The sequence below is a fragment of the Ischnura elegans genome, chromosome X, assembly GCF_921293095.1.
Source record: "Ischnura elegans chromosome X, ioIscEleg1.1, whole genome shotgun sequence".
Classification (NCBI taxonomy): Eukaryota; Metazoa; Arthropoda; class Insecta; order Odonata; family Coenagrionidae; genus Ischnura; species Ischnura elegans.
The window spans coordinates 41908925-41923829 of NC_060259.1; the positions used below are offsets into that span (position 1 = coordinate 41908925).

The following is a 14905-nucleotide window of genomic DNA, read 5'->3' on the forward strand; positions in this document are numbered from 1 at the left end:
AATGGTATCTACAACCAGGATCAATGCAGTGACTATTTTTCTCTCTCTTTCAGCTCTACCATGAGGACGCGGACACGGGCATCATCTCGATGGCCTTCTCGAGTGACTCGACGTGTACGTCCGACCTGCGCAGCGCCACCGACGGCTTCGAGACGATGAAGCTGTCTCCGCAGGCGCCCATACACTGGACCCAGCCCCTGGACCCCAGCCCATGCCTGTGAGTCCGCCATACCCATACGACTCGTTCACTACTTTTTATACGCCTTTTCTCAACTTCCTTCGTCGGTTCGTTTCGTCGATGGAATCCAGGGGACTGCATAGAGGACGCCCAATTCCATCCCATAGAAAGCTGATTTCTTTTGCCACTGCGGTCGCATTTTCATTGCCTTTCAAAAACGTCCGCGTGCGGTGATGAGTGCAATGCGATCCACTTTTTTCCAATATTTTGCTGTATTGTCTTTGCAAATTGGAGGAATAGCATTGAAAAGTTATGAATTTGATGTATCAAATTACAATTTATGTACATCACATCATCATGTATATGAATTTCAGTTAACATCCTTAATTATACCTTATTTCCCCGTGAAAATCGGATCAATTTTTCCGTCAGCGACGCGAGTGGTGACTTTTGTAAACCCATTCAAATGCGCGGTGGGTGACAACACATTTAGAAGCCACTTGAGGATCCTCTTTTGTAATATTCGTGGATGGAATACTGTAAATGGTTTTTAACCCACTTCCCATTGTCGGGTTGGCTTAATATTTTTCATAATTGGTTGCTCCTGATGACAATACAATATTCTATAATCACCTATTTGAATTTTTTTCTATTATGCTCGAATCAATTAACTAAATTTCCATATGGAAAAATAGTCTTAAATTTTCTCAATGGATGAAGATAGTTATAAATGTTTTTAAATAAATGGAAACGTTGGTCTCGTGAGCAGAGGCCGAAATCACTCTGATAAATTTTTGCTCTGAGATGTATACATAGCGACGTCATTAGTCTGGGTTGATGCTGTGATCAAATGCCTCAGTTTTAAAGCGCGTGAAGGACCGCATTTGTTGATGTGCGCTATTGAAGTTTCAATGCTCCATCCGATATATCCCCCTCCTTTGCAGATTTCCATCTTGGGCCGAGGGTCAGTGGGAGCACATGGCCGTCGAGAGTAATACGCTTGTGTTCCGGGACCACCGCACATTCACCACTTACACGTTCCGGTGCTTGGCGTCGGAGGACGCGACAGGACAGCGGTCGCTCATCTTCGGACGCACCCAATGGTGAGTACAGCTCTCGTTCGTGACGCGCTCCTTTCCTGACACTGTGGTTGCCTAAATTCCATGAGTTGCGTTCTCTGACTATTTGTATTCTTTTATGATGCTCGTGCGATAAATGTATCTTTTTCATGAAAATTTCAGAATATGCTCTGCAGCTGGCGGTCGCAAAAATAGGCTATCCGTGACATAATGTATTGATACTCATTATCGTCATTAGTCTACAATCCTAAGATTGGTTTGACGCAGCTCTTCACTCCGCCCTCCTATCCGCTAGCCTTTTCATAGCGACGTATTTCATCTCTTTCACACTCTTTAGGCCGTTTTACACGGGGCATGGAATTGCGCAGGTTAGAGCTGCATTGATTTCTAAAATGGCGTGGCATTGCGCGAATGCATGAACAAAATTAGTACAGGGGCTATTTTGCCGTCTCGTATCCACGCATTCTCGCATGTGTTCTAGCCGCTTTACACGACGCAATTTTGATTGCGCCTTCGCACGTACGTCAGATTGCGCAATTCCGTGTACCGTGTAAAACGGCCTTTTATTACCTGTCCTATATAACTCATTAGGGCGCGTCCCTTACCCTACTTCCCATCCACCTGTCCCTCTACGATTGTTTTCATCAGGCCATCATGCCTCATAATACGGCCAACTAAGTTTTCCCGTCTTCTCCTTACAATTTTAAGAAGAGTTCTCTTTTCTCCCGCTTTTCTTAATACTTCCTCATTACTTAAACGGTCAATGCATTTCATCTTCTTCATTCATCGGAAGCACCACGTTTCGAATGCTTCCACTCCTGACTTCTCTGCACCTGCCAACATCCAAGCGTCGCTCCCATTGAGAAAAATGTTCCATATGCTAGGTACTGCCTTTTAAATTCCGAATTTTAGCTCTGGCTCGTATGGCAGGATTAGTCGTAAGCATAAGGAAAATGTTTTTACTGTGATAATGTGTACGTTATTTTGGCAAAAAACTGATATGTATAATGCTTGTGATACCGTATGAATCATGATAATAATTAAATATAGGCTCTTTGGCGAGTTATTTTTTGATTTATTAGCAAGTGAATGCCATAATTGAAGTCAAATCACGTTAGTTACATGAAAATGGCCGTGCAATTGGCTCAAGTTGTTAGATAAGTGTTGAATATAAATATAAAGAATATTTTATCAACATTCTGTGTGCCCTATTCTTGCTTTTTAACCTCGAAGGATCACGTCAATAATGGAATAACCTCTATAAAACAGGATAAAATATTATTATATTTATTATGGAGAGTAAACAAACACAAATTGAAATGGCCGAACTTGCGATCATCATCAGTAACTCAATCTCTTCATCGCGGCACGCTCTGGTTCTAAGATGTTCCTTTCCATACCGCCCTGAAGGACATCTCTTCTTAATTGCTCGACCGATCTATGGATAGCTCGTAGTCTCCGCATCGCTAGGGGCTCTCATGTCAGCCTAAATCGCTCTTGCCATTTTTGCGTCTACTGGCCTCACAGTGGAGCTTTACTATAAAGGCAAATTGGTTCATCCCAATCCCTTAGTGCATAAGTCTGAATCACAAGAGCAAAATTTTCATTTTCATTGAGATGTCAGTGGGTGTAAATCCACATGGATAGTTATTGTTGATCGGTGTCATGAATTTTATTTAGCTTAAATAATTAACTCTAATTTTTCTTTTCAGTGGTGAAGAAATATACTCCTGCATATGGATGAAGCTGAGGGGAATTAATGTCCTTGAATTTCAGTTGGGTAAGGCTCCGAAACTTAATAATATTTAGGCTGTTCACTTTATGTGGGATATTGAATTCATTTCATCTCACTTTTTCTTTTTGATGAATTTGAAGTAATTTGATGTGTGAATAATTTATATTTTTCATTATAATTGGATTCTTTTTAGAATTTTAAGCATGGATGGCTTCGTGTCTTTTCTTATACCTTTTCATTTTAATTCCAGGTCTAAGATCAAGTTCACGCATGAACGAGAGCCTGTGCATGGATTCAAATTTCAGGGATGATGCTTGGATCACTCAAGGAAGTAAGTTTGGGACTTCTCTTGTGTTCACCCCATGGATTGTCATTCACATGTTCCTTATCAAGTGCCCTCAAACTTCTGAACAAATTATTCTCGGGTTTTCGTGAGTCAAATCTTCCATAATGGCAAACGTGTCGATGGTCGACTCAATCATTATTCTCCTGAAGAATTAAATCAACTTTTGTTTCGGGAATGAAGGATCGTATTTACTAATTTCCATGGACTAAAATCCTCTTGAATTTATGAAATGGGCACTAATTAACAGGGGAGCTGAGTATAAATCAACAGTTTAGGGAATTCAAATTGTGGATTTTAAGCTATTAAGGAGCACTTATATTTTGTGAAAAGTTGGAAATTTATTTCTATGATATATTTTTAAATTCGAACATTCAGAGTGTGTGAACTCAATATTTAATAATATTCCCGTTGCAATTCTAAGAGCATATAATTAAATCTTTTGCCAGGAGAAATTTGATATCTATGAGATTACCAAAGGAATGTCAAGGTTAGAGAATAGCATTCTCAGTGTTATTTTGATCGCTATACGATTACAGATTGGTCTCTGTTCAGCCAGTCTATCAGTTTTTAATGATAAAATTAACTCGGGACGCTACATACTTCAAGCTGGATGAAATTAATTAATTTATCTCCGATTGCCGTTTTTTTGTTTCACTATTTAGGCCGTATAGCTCACCTCACTCTTTCTACTGTATTTCATTGCGTCGATTGATTCTGTTGCCGACATCGATGTCTTCAGTTTCCCTTTTTTCGTGACCACTTAAATTTTCTGTTAATAGCGCAATGAGCCTCTCCGCCAAGCAAAACAATTCATGTACCGGCACCCAACACTCGTGGAATTGGAAGAAATATGTTCACATTTATGGCATTGAAACATTTGATGAGTAGCATGCCGTTGACAATTTATATTGAAGTTTGGCGATGTGAGCAATAAACGGTGTATGAATTCGACGAATGTTAGGCTCAGAAACTATGCGCAGTTCTGTAATTGTCCAGTGGCGCAGCGAGGGGGGGTTTTGGGGGATAAACCCCCCCCCCAGAGCTCATAGATATTTTTAAGTTTAATCTATTTTACTTAATTGGATTAATATCGCATATAGAATAGTGTGAAGATTAAAAAATATCCCCCAGAAGGACGTAAAAATCACCATTTTGAACCATTTATCTTAATTATTTTTCCGACGGAGGGTCTCCGCACCTCCCACTTACCCTGGCGGGTATGCAATACCCCAAGCCCCTTAGTATTAGTTGCGCCTGAAACCCCCCTAACCTTAATTCCTAGCTGCGCCCCTGTAACTGTCTATCCTAGTGGAATTTCCTATGACAGACAGTTGTTTTGCTAGTCGCACACGACGGAATGCATGAATATTATTTGTTGCTTTGGACAATTTGGTGAGGAATATCATATAAAGTTATTAGAGGGATTCAAGCGGTTGGTAATGGATAGTAGAAAATCAATTTAAGCATCCTCTGCTGTCGTGCGTTTTGTGATCCAGTCAATGTTGAACTATGTTGAATTAAGTGATACTAATCGTGATACGAATTTTTTTACTCCCGGCTTGACGCCGCTGTTTTACACGGTGAATGATGTTTGATGATGATCTTGTAAAACAGCCTAAAAGAAATCATGGAATATTTGCGATTTCACAATTCTCATCGGCAATTTATAAATTATTTCGTGTTACTGTTCATTTCAATGGACTTTCGTCTTCAATTTCATTTTTCCCCTTAAATTCTTTTTTTTACGAATTTTACGACTCACTCTTGCAGGATAAGTTCAACCTTTCAGTATTTTATTTTGATAATTATTATAATGACATTGATATTTACTGTAAATATTCTTTTTTTAGGGGTGGACGTACTGAGAGAATCGCCATGCCCAATAGCAGGGGAATACACTGGATTTATACCTGATGATTCCGGTTTGTGCGCGAAGTTGTATTCGGATTGCAATCGACCAGAAATCATGTTCTACCGTGTGTCAGCTTGCACACCTGAACCTGAAGTGTATGAAGGTAATGATAATTTTTTTTTTCAAATTCTTTATAGTATTCCAGTAAATTTATAGCTCACGTACAAAGAGTCATCGACTTGTACTTCAAAAAGCCACCTTTTTTCGGTAAAATATAAGTTTTTCAACCCAAAGATTCAATCAAGATTTGCTCCACTCACGGTATTTTTGATTGGGTACTCCCAATTACATTTACACCAACTCGCGAGCATGAGCTCATCAGACCGGAAAGTGATACAGTGCACCAAAACCGTTCGAGCTATTAAATGGAAATGAGAAAAATGTGGAAAACTGCGTTTATTCACCGGTGGACATTTATAATAGATTCGATGCATTTTTCTGAGTGTTTTCCGAGTTCACCATTTCAAGATAGATATTCATGGTTAAATAAAAAACACAGTACTATTCCACAACCTTATATTAATGCAGTCTACTAGTTTCAACGTTACAACGTCATTGTCTTGACTAAGACTATGTCTTGATAATGACGTTGTAACGTTGAAACTAGTAGACTGCATAAATATAAGGTTGTGGAATAGTACTGTGTTTTTTATTTAACCATGAATATCTCATCGTTCCACCAAGTAACGCCTAAATCTGTTGATTTTATTCAAGATAGATGTATACGCTCAACTTTGTTCATGTGTCCGACCTAACTAATTTAAAACCTTGCAAAGCATCCGTGTTTATTCAAGAAAACATTTAGTAAGTTAGCTTCTCGCCGTCATAATACGTTGAAGTTTTATACAGCTCGCATAGTCAAGGCCTTACATTGTGGCGGCAAATTGTGAGTGAGGGCCAACGAGACACGCTTGACATTTTTCTTATATTTTTCGCTTTTCCCTAGAGTTTTTATCCACCGGAATATACGATTGTGTGGTTCACCGATTCATATTGCACGGTCTCTCTGTGAGATATGCTTAGTAATGGTAGAGACACGTTGATGGAGTTCTGTGAAGATAAAGTCTGTGAGACATCCATTATTTATTTTTGCTCTTAAATGATTGTCCTTAAGAAGTATAGTTTCGTTTTGTGAATCATTTACATATCTTAGGGAAATCATAATAATTCAGCTAAATGCATGATGTGACTCTTTTGGGAATTAATGCGTAACGTCATCATTTCGTACAGGGAATTCATAATTTTCATTGAACCGGAGTGATGCAAGAGGTCATGAATGAACAATGGTGGAAAATATTCGCTGCGCCACAATAAATATTGCCTCATGACTGTTTTCGATTGCTAGTCTCATCCTATGATATTATCATAATGAGTAATTACGAAGCCCTTGCTCTTTAGACACCAGGATTAAGTCTGAATAACACGATCATTGTTTCCGTCCCTGAGAATGATAGCTCCACCGATAGGTTTTGAGGGGCATAAGATAGTGATCGCTCAATGACCCATCATTTTCTGAATCACATTGTCGTTTCCACCGTCCCCTTCTCCGTCGCGTATTCCGTCACTTTCCATAATTACAAGTGTCATTCACTGGAAAGCCAAGCGTGACGTTAAACCGGTGTTAGCGGCTGTGTTATGATTGGCTGAAGAACGGTGCTAGCTTTGGCATCAGCGACGGAAAGAGGGACGTGCCTAGCGATGGAAAAAGGGATGGGATTCCTATCCCTCGAGCCAACGAGGAAAATGATCTTAGGAAGCAGTCACTTTTCCGCCTACATTGGAGCGATCTCTGGAGCTGTCCCTCAAAAGGGATTGAAACAATGATCGAGTGATTCCGGATTAAGCGTATTCCATATAATTATACCGTGACTAAATACTGACACATCTGCTCACAAATTTATAAATTTCCGTTCGATTTGTTTTTGTAACCTGAGTGTCTTATATTTTTTTCTAGAGCGGGAGTATAGGTGTTTGGGACAGTGGGAGGAAGATGGTGTGATGTACACGTACACGCAAAGGCGGGATATTGGCAGCTATGAATGCTTTGTGGGATCCATTGTGACCAACAGTGAAATATACATCAAGGAGGCCGGAGAGCATTGCCAAAGGAATGTCAACCCATTGTTGGACGGCATGAAGCTGACGAAAAGAGGTGGGTATCAGAAGAACTTGTTTGTCTTATTAATGTTTGCCATGGTAATTTTACTTTAGCAGAAGATGGATAGAGATAAGTTTATTCATTCTCGGAGGCACCCTTGGGGCATCGCAAATAACGCAATTTAAAACAAAATCCCATCAAAAACTGATTAAAAACCAAGCAGACGTTTCATAACCTTGTGGATTGCAAAATTATTTTTAATATTACCCAGAGGAAAAATTATTTTTCTTGACTCCACTTGCGTCAGCAGTGTAGTTCAGGGATTCCCATAGGTTAAAAAATCGAGGAAATTCGCTTTACACCCCTATATTGATTGAAATGATTTTATGTTCATGTGTAAAATCTGTTTACTCTAAATTGTAAAATTTTACTCGTTCCATCGGCATCCTAAGTTCTTAGCTAATGAATACATGCTTTTTGTTTTCGGGAAAGCGCTATATTGACGCAGAATACAATATTGATCTCCTTTAGAATACATGTGTTATATAAAATAGATACTTCCATCCATACTTCCCTCCGAAAACCTGAATTTACACTTCATTTCGATCATTTGTAGAGGTGGGTAAACTTCACTTTCTCGTTTCGAAAAATAAGAGTGTATGACCCATGGCCCTAATGTACACGGCTATGTTGTCTAGAGGTTAATGACCTCCGTTAGCACTACATACCACCTTGTTCCACAGAGCAACCAAAAATCCACTGTGGAGAAGGACTCCTCGGTCGCTGAAATTGCCGAACTGCGTTCGGGTATCCTGGTTCAAGTCTTGGTCAAGACGAATGCTGTTGGCATCCGTGGAATTAAAATTTTCACCATTTCATACATTCCCTGAAATCCTCAAACCGAGAACATTAGCTTTATCTCAAATCAGATATCAAGGAAGCATTTTCTCCTAGGCAATGATTATAGCTGATTGCTAACTCTGCTCTGATTGTGGCTGAAGGGAATTTCGTAATGCCGCATCCGAAAGGGACCTTCGTGGGGCCCACATTTTGGCGGTGCTCGATGGATGGGCCTCAAACAAGAGGTCACGCGCTCCGGGATGCGGCCTTCCGTTTCTCCCTGATTGCTAATTCATGTTCTCTTTTGAGTGATGCTCTCAATTTGAGTCATTTCTTTTGGATTACATTAGGTGGCCATAAGCTATACCCTTGTCTTTCTTTCATTTGTGCCCTGATGTGTCGTTTGATACCCAAGTTAAATATTCGAAAATTTTGTTTTAGGTTCATGCCAAAACACTCAGGAAAATTCTGGACCAAGTACTTTTAGTCCTGCACATCCTAATCCTACCAGCCCATGGCATTTTAGCAAGAAGACGCCTCTTCCTACGAAGCCGTGGAAACCAATCACAGGTAGAGTTTGTTCCTTACGGCATTGCATTCTCTAATGAATTCTAGTTTAATACTATTAAATTCCGGGTAAAAATTTGCGGCCCTAAAATTTTCAATTTTTTTGTTTCAGGTTCTCCTAAGGGACAGGAAGGAATTCAGAATGGTGTATACAGAAATATTGTGAATGTCTTCACAATGCTGAGTTTTGTAGCGCTTACATCAATTCTTTGAGTGTGAGTTTTAATTATTTTGTGATGAAAAATCAGTATTTTTAAAATGATTATTGTGATACCTGATTCTCCAGGAACAGTGTAATTTATCACCGTTAATATCTGAATAATCAGATATGGGTGTGTTTTTGTTAAATGTTTGTGCACAATAATGAATGGCCTGCGAAGTACACGTAAAAACTGACTGTATGAAACGGAAGGCCTTGTTTCTGTTGACGAATGTCGTCTCAGAAGCTTATTAAGAGTTGTGACACGTAAGAGTGCGGTGATACACAATCACTCCCACTGTTACTGAACTGTGTGTTAGCAAGTTTTATTTGCCAGTTTAGAATTGCCTCCTCGGAAACTTAAATAGCGTTTTAAGGTGTAAGAAAACTGGGTAATGAGAAAAATTTGTTAGGTCTCATGTATCGATTGCGGTGTAAATCTTATTGTACAATCTGAGAAATTGTCAAGCGACCTTTGAATGTGAATCTACCCTCATGAGGCCCATTGTGTTTTAGTGAAGTTCTTATCAGCATGACGATCTGTCGCATGAATTTTCCGAAGTTGTGTGCCAAGAACAAACCAAATGGTATGACTGAGTTCACCAACCGAGTGAACTCATTTATAGAGGGATCAAATGCTGATTAGTGATTGTACTGTGGATAAACTACAAGGTGTAATAAGTTTTTGGGAAATTGAGGTGCAAGTATTATTTGAAGGATGTGTTATTATATCTGGTATATATCTTTATCTCTGATTGAAAGTTCCTCCAGAAACATTGTTTCTTAGTATTCGATTCCTTTTCTGAATTGTGAGATAGAGTTTTACCATTTTTGTAAATATTCATTTTTATGCTGGTAAAATGATAGGTCTATTTATAACTAATTAGTTATAATATTTTTACTTTTATTGAACTTTGATTAAAATATCTATGTATTTTAAGTTTACAATAAAATATAAAACAAATGCATTGAAAATGATGACTTACAATTAGTTCCACCCTAGATCGTTCTCGTTGGTGCAGTGTTCGTAAGCGGCCGCGCTAACTGCCTTTCAAGATGGGTGCTTAGTCGACGTGTGAAAATTTTTAGCTAGCCCGTGAAAACAAAACAGGAAATATTGAATTAAAGTTTTTACCATTGCTTTTACTGATAAATTAACTTATGCAATTAACCAAAAAAGATAAGTCGAAAGTCACTTGCTAATCAAAATAAAGTCAGACTTATTTTCTTTTGCTTGTAATAGTGCCCTCCGTAATTAGGCCACTAGCTAAAAAAAAGGCGGATAAACTTCAGTTATTAGAAGGATGGAACATCTATTATTACTTTTGGCCGAAATTAAGTTGAAGGATTTGGTGCTTTCCCGGCGTACCTTGTTGATGAAGTCTTCTCGGGAAATCAGCCGAGTCAGGATGGACATTGCTGGCAACGTTTCAATGGCCTTCTCTGCCACCGTCTCCAGGACGAATGAAGGGCGCATATTCGCCCTGAAGACGATGGCAGAGAAGGCCATTGTAACGTTGGCAGCAATGTTCATCCTGACTCGGTTTATTTCCCGAGAAGACTTCATCAACGTAATCAAGTTAATTTAATCAAGAAAACATTATTAAAAAATTATATTCCCATTTATAAATGCTTAAGGAGCTTACGAAATAGATTGAACTAACTAACATAATATTAAAGTCGGGAAGTTGAAAGAGTTCTGGGTAAGTTATGCTACGAGTAGTGTGAATGATGATTGCTGCGCATTAAAGCTTGAGGTCTCTTGAAGGCCGTTTTACACGAGGCACGTTATTGCACAATCTGTCGTGAGGAGGAGGTCGCAGTCAAAATTGCATCGTGTAAAGCGGTGAATTGCTAGAAAGCATGCCAGAATGCACGTACGTGAGGTGGCAAAATTACCTCTGCTCTAATTTCTTTCTTGCATTCGCACAATTGCGCGCGATAAAGAGAAATTAATTCAGTTCTAACCTGCGCAATTGCGTGCCCTATGTAAAACGGCCCTAAGATCGTTGGTAAAGGCAAAGAATTTTTCCGGAAGGCTGCTGATGGAGAACCTTGAATGTTAAGTACGATATTACTTCATGTGATACACTGTTTCTCATCATGTATGTACCATACGCTATTAGTCTCCTGCGTGCCTTAGTCAGAATAATTTTCATTAACTTGAGTGCGTCTACGCAGGGCCGGCCCTAGCAGGTGCGGGGCTAGGGGCGAACCTTCTGTGCGGGGCCCTTCACTTAAAATATTTAACTCTATGCCCCATCTACAAACTCGAGAATTTTGAATCCCTACCACTCTCTGGCTAAGTATGTGTTCCCCTCCCAAATTCAGACTTCGTAATTACGCCGTTATGATACCATCACGCAGTTGAGTTCAAAATAGTATAATACAAATAAAATTTATAATTATATTTATTCATAAAATTCCTCCCCTCACCACACTACGCCTTCAACTACCTAGCCTACCTACGCTACTACGCTCTCAATCATGTCAAGTTCTCTCACTCGTTGTTATCACTCACACGACACAGTACTGTACTGACAAACGCAATTGCACAATAAAAATTACTGCATTATTATTCCTTTTTCATAATATTATTTTTTGTCTAGCACGGATTTAACAATACAGTAATAGTTGAAATTTTGTTTTCAAAAATATCGTACATTTTAATTTTTTTTTCACGAACGCGGGGCCCGGGGCGGTCGCCCCGCCCTAAGGCCGGCCCTGCGTCTCCGGTTCGATTGGTGGACACCATGGTTCACGGTGAAGGTTGGTTCCAACCCCTCAGAAATGATGTCAGAATCGCCTTTGCGCCCCTCTGGTTTTACTTCCCAATCCCACCTAGCAGCTTTATGCTAATTTCAGATTGTCCCACCTGCCACAATCATAATTCCCATATTTTTTATATGAAACTTTCCCTCGGAGTAGTGGTTAATTCAGTAATGGGGAGGCAAAGGCACGCGTAAAGCTGTGACTTGCTTCGAGTGAGGTTGGAATTATCACAAAAATATTTAGAGGGTATATTCTTTAGCAGGGACTCAAAATATTGCCGGACCAACATAAGTCACATGTTATTCAAAATAAAGTCAGATTTCTTTACTCTTGATTGCATTAGTGTCCTCTGTAACTAGACCACTGATTAAAACATGCGGATGAAACGAAGTTATTAGGAGGAGGATGGAACATCTATTCAGAAAGATGTCTTTATTCCTATTTATTAATGGTTCAGTTTTTTCACTAACCTGTTTGAATTGTGGAATGACACGGCAGTTAGCACAGAAGTTGACCTCCTGTCTAATTTGGAGAGGAGCCAGGGGCGGCGTGGAGTGTTTTTCAGTGTTGTTGGAGCGGAGCGATTACCCCTCACTCTCCGCTTCGAGCCCGATGGATAATAACCATTAAATTGCCACTTCAGAGCACTTCTTGCTGGGTGGATAAATATATCAAGAGGCTTCAATCAATCACAAAATAATGTAACCTTCGATGTTTCTCACCGTTTCTGATTAATTAGTACAGAATAATAGGGTAATTTCCTTCATCAAAGAAAACGAAAGGCATTGATTGCGATTCATTACCCACCAGTACTGTATTCATAATATACAAATTATTTCGTTTTAGAAATACCGGTTTAGACGAATGGCAATGGTCCATTTTTATCCTCATTTGAAAAGGGCCAGATTGGCGCCCATGCGATGCCACTCCACGTGACGTCACAGGGACCTAGTTTCTATACGAGAAGATAGGAGTTATACATCGTCTGAGATTACCAATGCATGCATGAGGCGCAGAGCTCAGGGAAACATGTCTTAATAATCACCTATTAAAACTGGCTAAGGTCGGAAAGTTTTCAGAAAAGAAACAGGGTACTCAGCTACCCGCTAGCAGCCGGCGTCGTATCAGCGCTAAGCCTCGCCTCAAGGTCACCTCACAAGGCGGCAGCGGGAACCAGAAATACGTCACACGGAGAGATTTCCCGACATTCATACTTACCCGTCGCGTTTTCGAGCGCTTGAAAATTTTCACTTTTCATTTAATCGCGAAAAATAGATATCGTCATTTAAAAATCTAAAAGCGTGAAATACGTACTCCAGGAGTAATAATCTTTCGATTTAGACAATAAAAAAATAATAGGAAACCACCCTATTACGACTACTAAACTGGACCCCTCATTTATGCCAAAAATCTGATCCCTTTTATACATGCCAGATGGTTTCCAAGATGTTTAGCAATGTAACTTTTTTGTTGATTTGAGTATAAGCAGCCATCGTTTTGGATGACACTGAGAAAATCTGATAAGATTTGAATTGCAATGCATTGAGTGCATTGTGTTGCAAAACCTACATTTTGTGAAAATGACTTCAAGGTCTACTAAGAAGGCAAGAAGTCTAATTATATTAAATAGGAAAAAATGTAACATTTTAAGCAGGAACGGGCATAACCATCACTGGTAGCATATGCTCCGGTTATCGAATATGAAATGGCTACTTATGCCTAGTGGTAATAATACCGCAATGTCAATAGATATAAGTTCGAGAAAATTATTAGATTGACATGCTGAAATGCATTCTACCGAATGGGGTATAACTCACCCCACTAGCCTTTTGTTTATATTGAATTTTGCCTTTATTGCTATTTGTGCCTTTTTGTTTATATTGAATTAAATTAAAGATTGAAGGTGAAAATCGCCGACTGATTCCATAATTTTAAATTATCTTTCAAAAATAGAAAAATTACAATTTTTTTGACAGTCAAATCCGTTGGTAGCCACTTCGTATAGTATAAAACAGTCACAAAACTATAAAATTATTACGTAGTTTAAGCCTATACTATGAGTCTTTAACCATTATCAACATGCTGAACAAATCATAAATAATTTCAGAGTTATATCGTATTTGGTCCCATACTTTTTCAAATTTCGTCACTTTCTAATAAAATTCAGCAGTAATGTTACATGGGCGTACCCAACAAATTTTCTTTAAACCCACAAAAAATGATATGCATTAGTATAAGATATGTAACTAACAAGGGGAGACCACGTACCTTGCTCCGCCTTTTTCAAATGCCGTATTTTTTATGGTCTTCGGAATGGTGAAAACATCTCTGAACTAGTAGTTGTTCCATTGAATGGGCCTTAGCTTGGCTGTAATTAATTAATTTTCATGCGGAATTTTTCACAAGTCGTATATATTTTCAAAATATCGCACCTACTGGAAAATGGGTTAGGTGGGGTAGTGATGATTCCCACCCAGGGGGCCAGGGTTCGGAACTTCGTCGTGGCAATTTATTTTGTTGTCTTCATTGTGATCACACGGCGTCAAGTTTTGCATTAATTTTAATTGCAGCAAGCATACCCATACAAAAAAATCTGTGCTGCGACTGCACTAAATCTGCACTGTAACTGGACTAAACTCTGTGTTTAGCACAGTCACAGTACACTTTTCTGTACTAGACTGTACTATGGCAGCTAGAATTTGAGAAGAACTGTACTGTAACAGTGCTGGATCACTGTGCTTGAACTGTGCTAGAGCTCAGACTGCACTTTGACTGGGCTGGGTAACATCACTGGAGCTGTACTATGGCTCAAACTGGACTGTGACTGGGTTGGGTAACTGGACTGGAACTGTACTATAGCTCAAACTGGACTGTGACCGGGCTAGAAAACATGACTGGAAGTGTACTGTGGCTAAAAGTGGACTGTGACTGGGCTGGGTAGCATGACTGGATCTGTACTATGGCTCAAACCACTGCGACAGGGCTGGACTTAAACTAGTCATTGACAGGAGAAAGTATTTCCTATATTATTTCATATTACGATCAACTATCATTTCCATGAGAATATGAATGCGTAAATTATATAAAAATTTATGCTGACATTACAGCGGCAATGCATAGCTCCAGCTTGCTTATTATTTTGGTAAAGTATGGTCAAAAGAACAACTTCCGCCGATACT

At 39.3% G+C, this 14905-nt stretch overlaps 1 protein-coding gene across 1 annotated transcript in view; it reads left to right on the forward strand.

The window, feature by feature from the left end:
• The window catches only part of LOC124171057, a 57666-nt gene extending 47737 nt beyond the window's left edge, over positions 1–9929 (forward strand). The window contains exons 6-13 of the mRNA XM_046550204.1: positions 54–217; positions 1123–1281; positions 2970–3037; positions 3243–3323; positions 5189–5353; positions 7205–7402; positions 8630–8758; positions 8868–9929. Of these exons, the coding sequence (XP_046406160.1) occupies positions 54–217; positions 1123–1281; positions 2970–3037; positions 3243–3323; positions 5189–5353; positions 7205–7402; positions 8630–8758; positions 8868–8968 (1065 nt within the window). The 3' untranslated portion in view covers positions 8969–9929. The remainder of the gene's footprint in view (positions 1–53; positions 218–1122; positions 1282–2969; positions 3038–3242; positions 3324–5188; positions 5354–7204; positions 7403–8629; positions 8759–8867) is intronic.
• The last annotated feature ends 4976 nt before the right edge of the window (positions 9930–14905 follow it).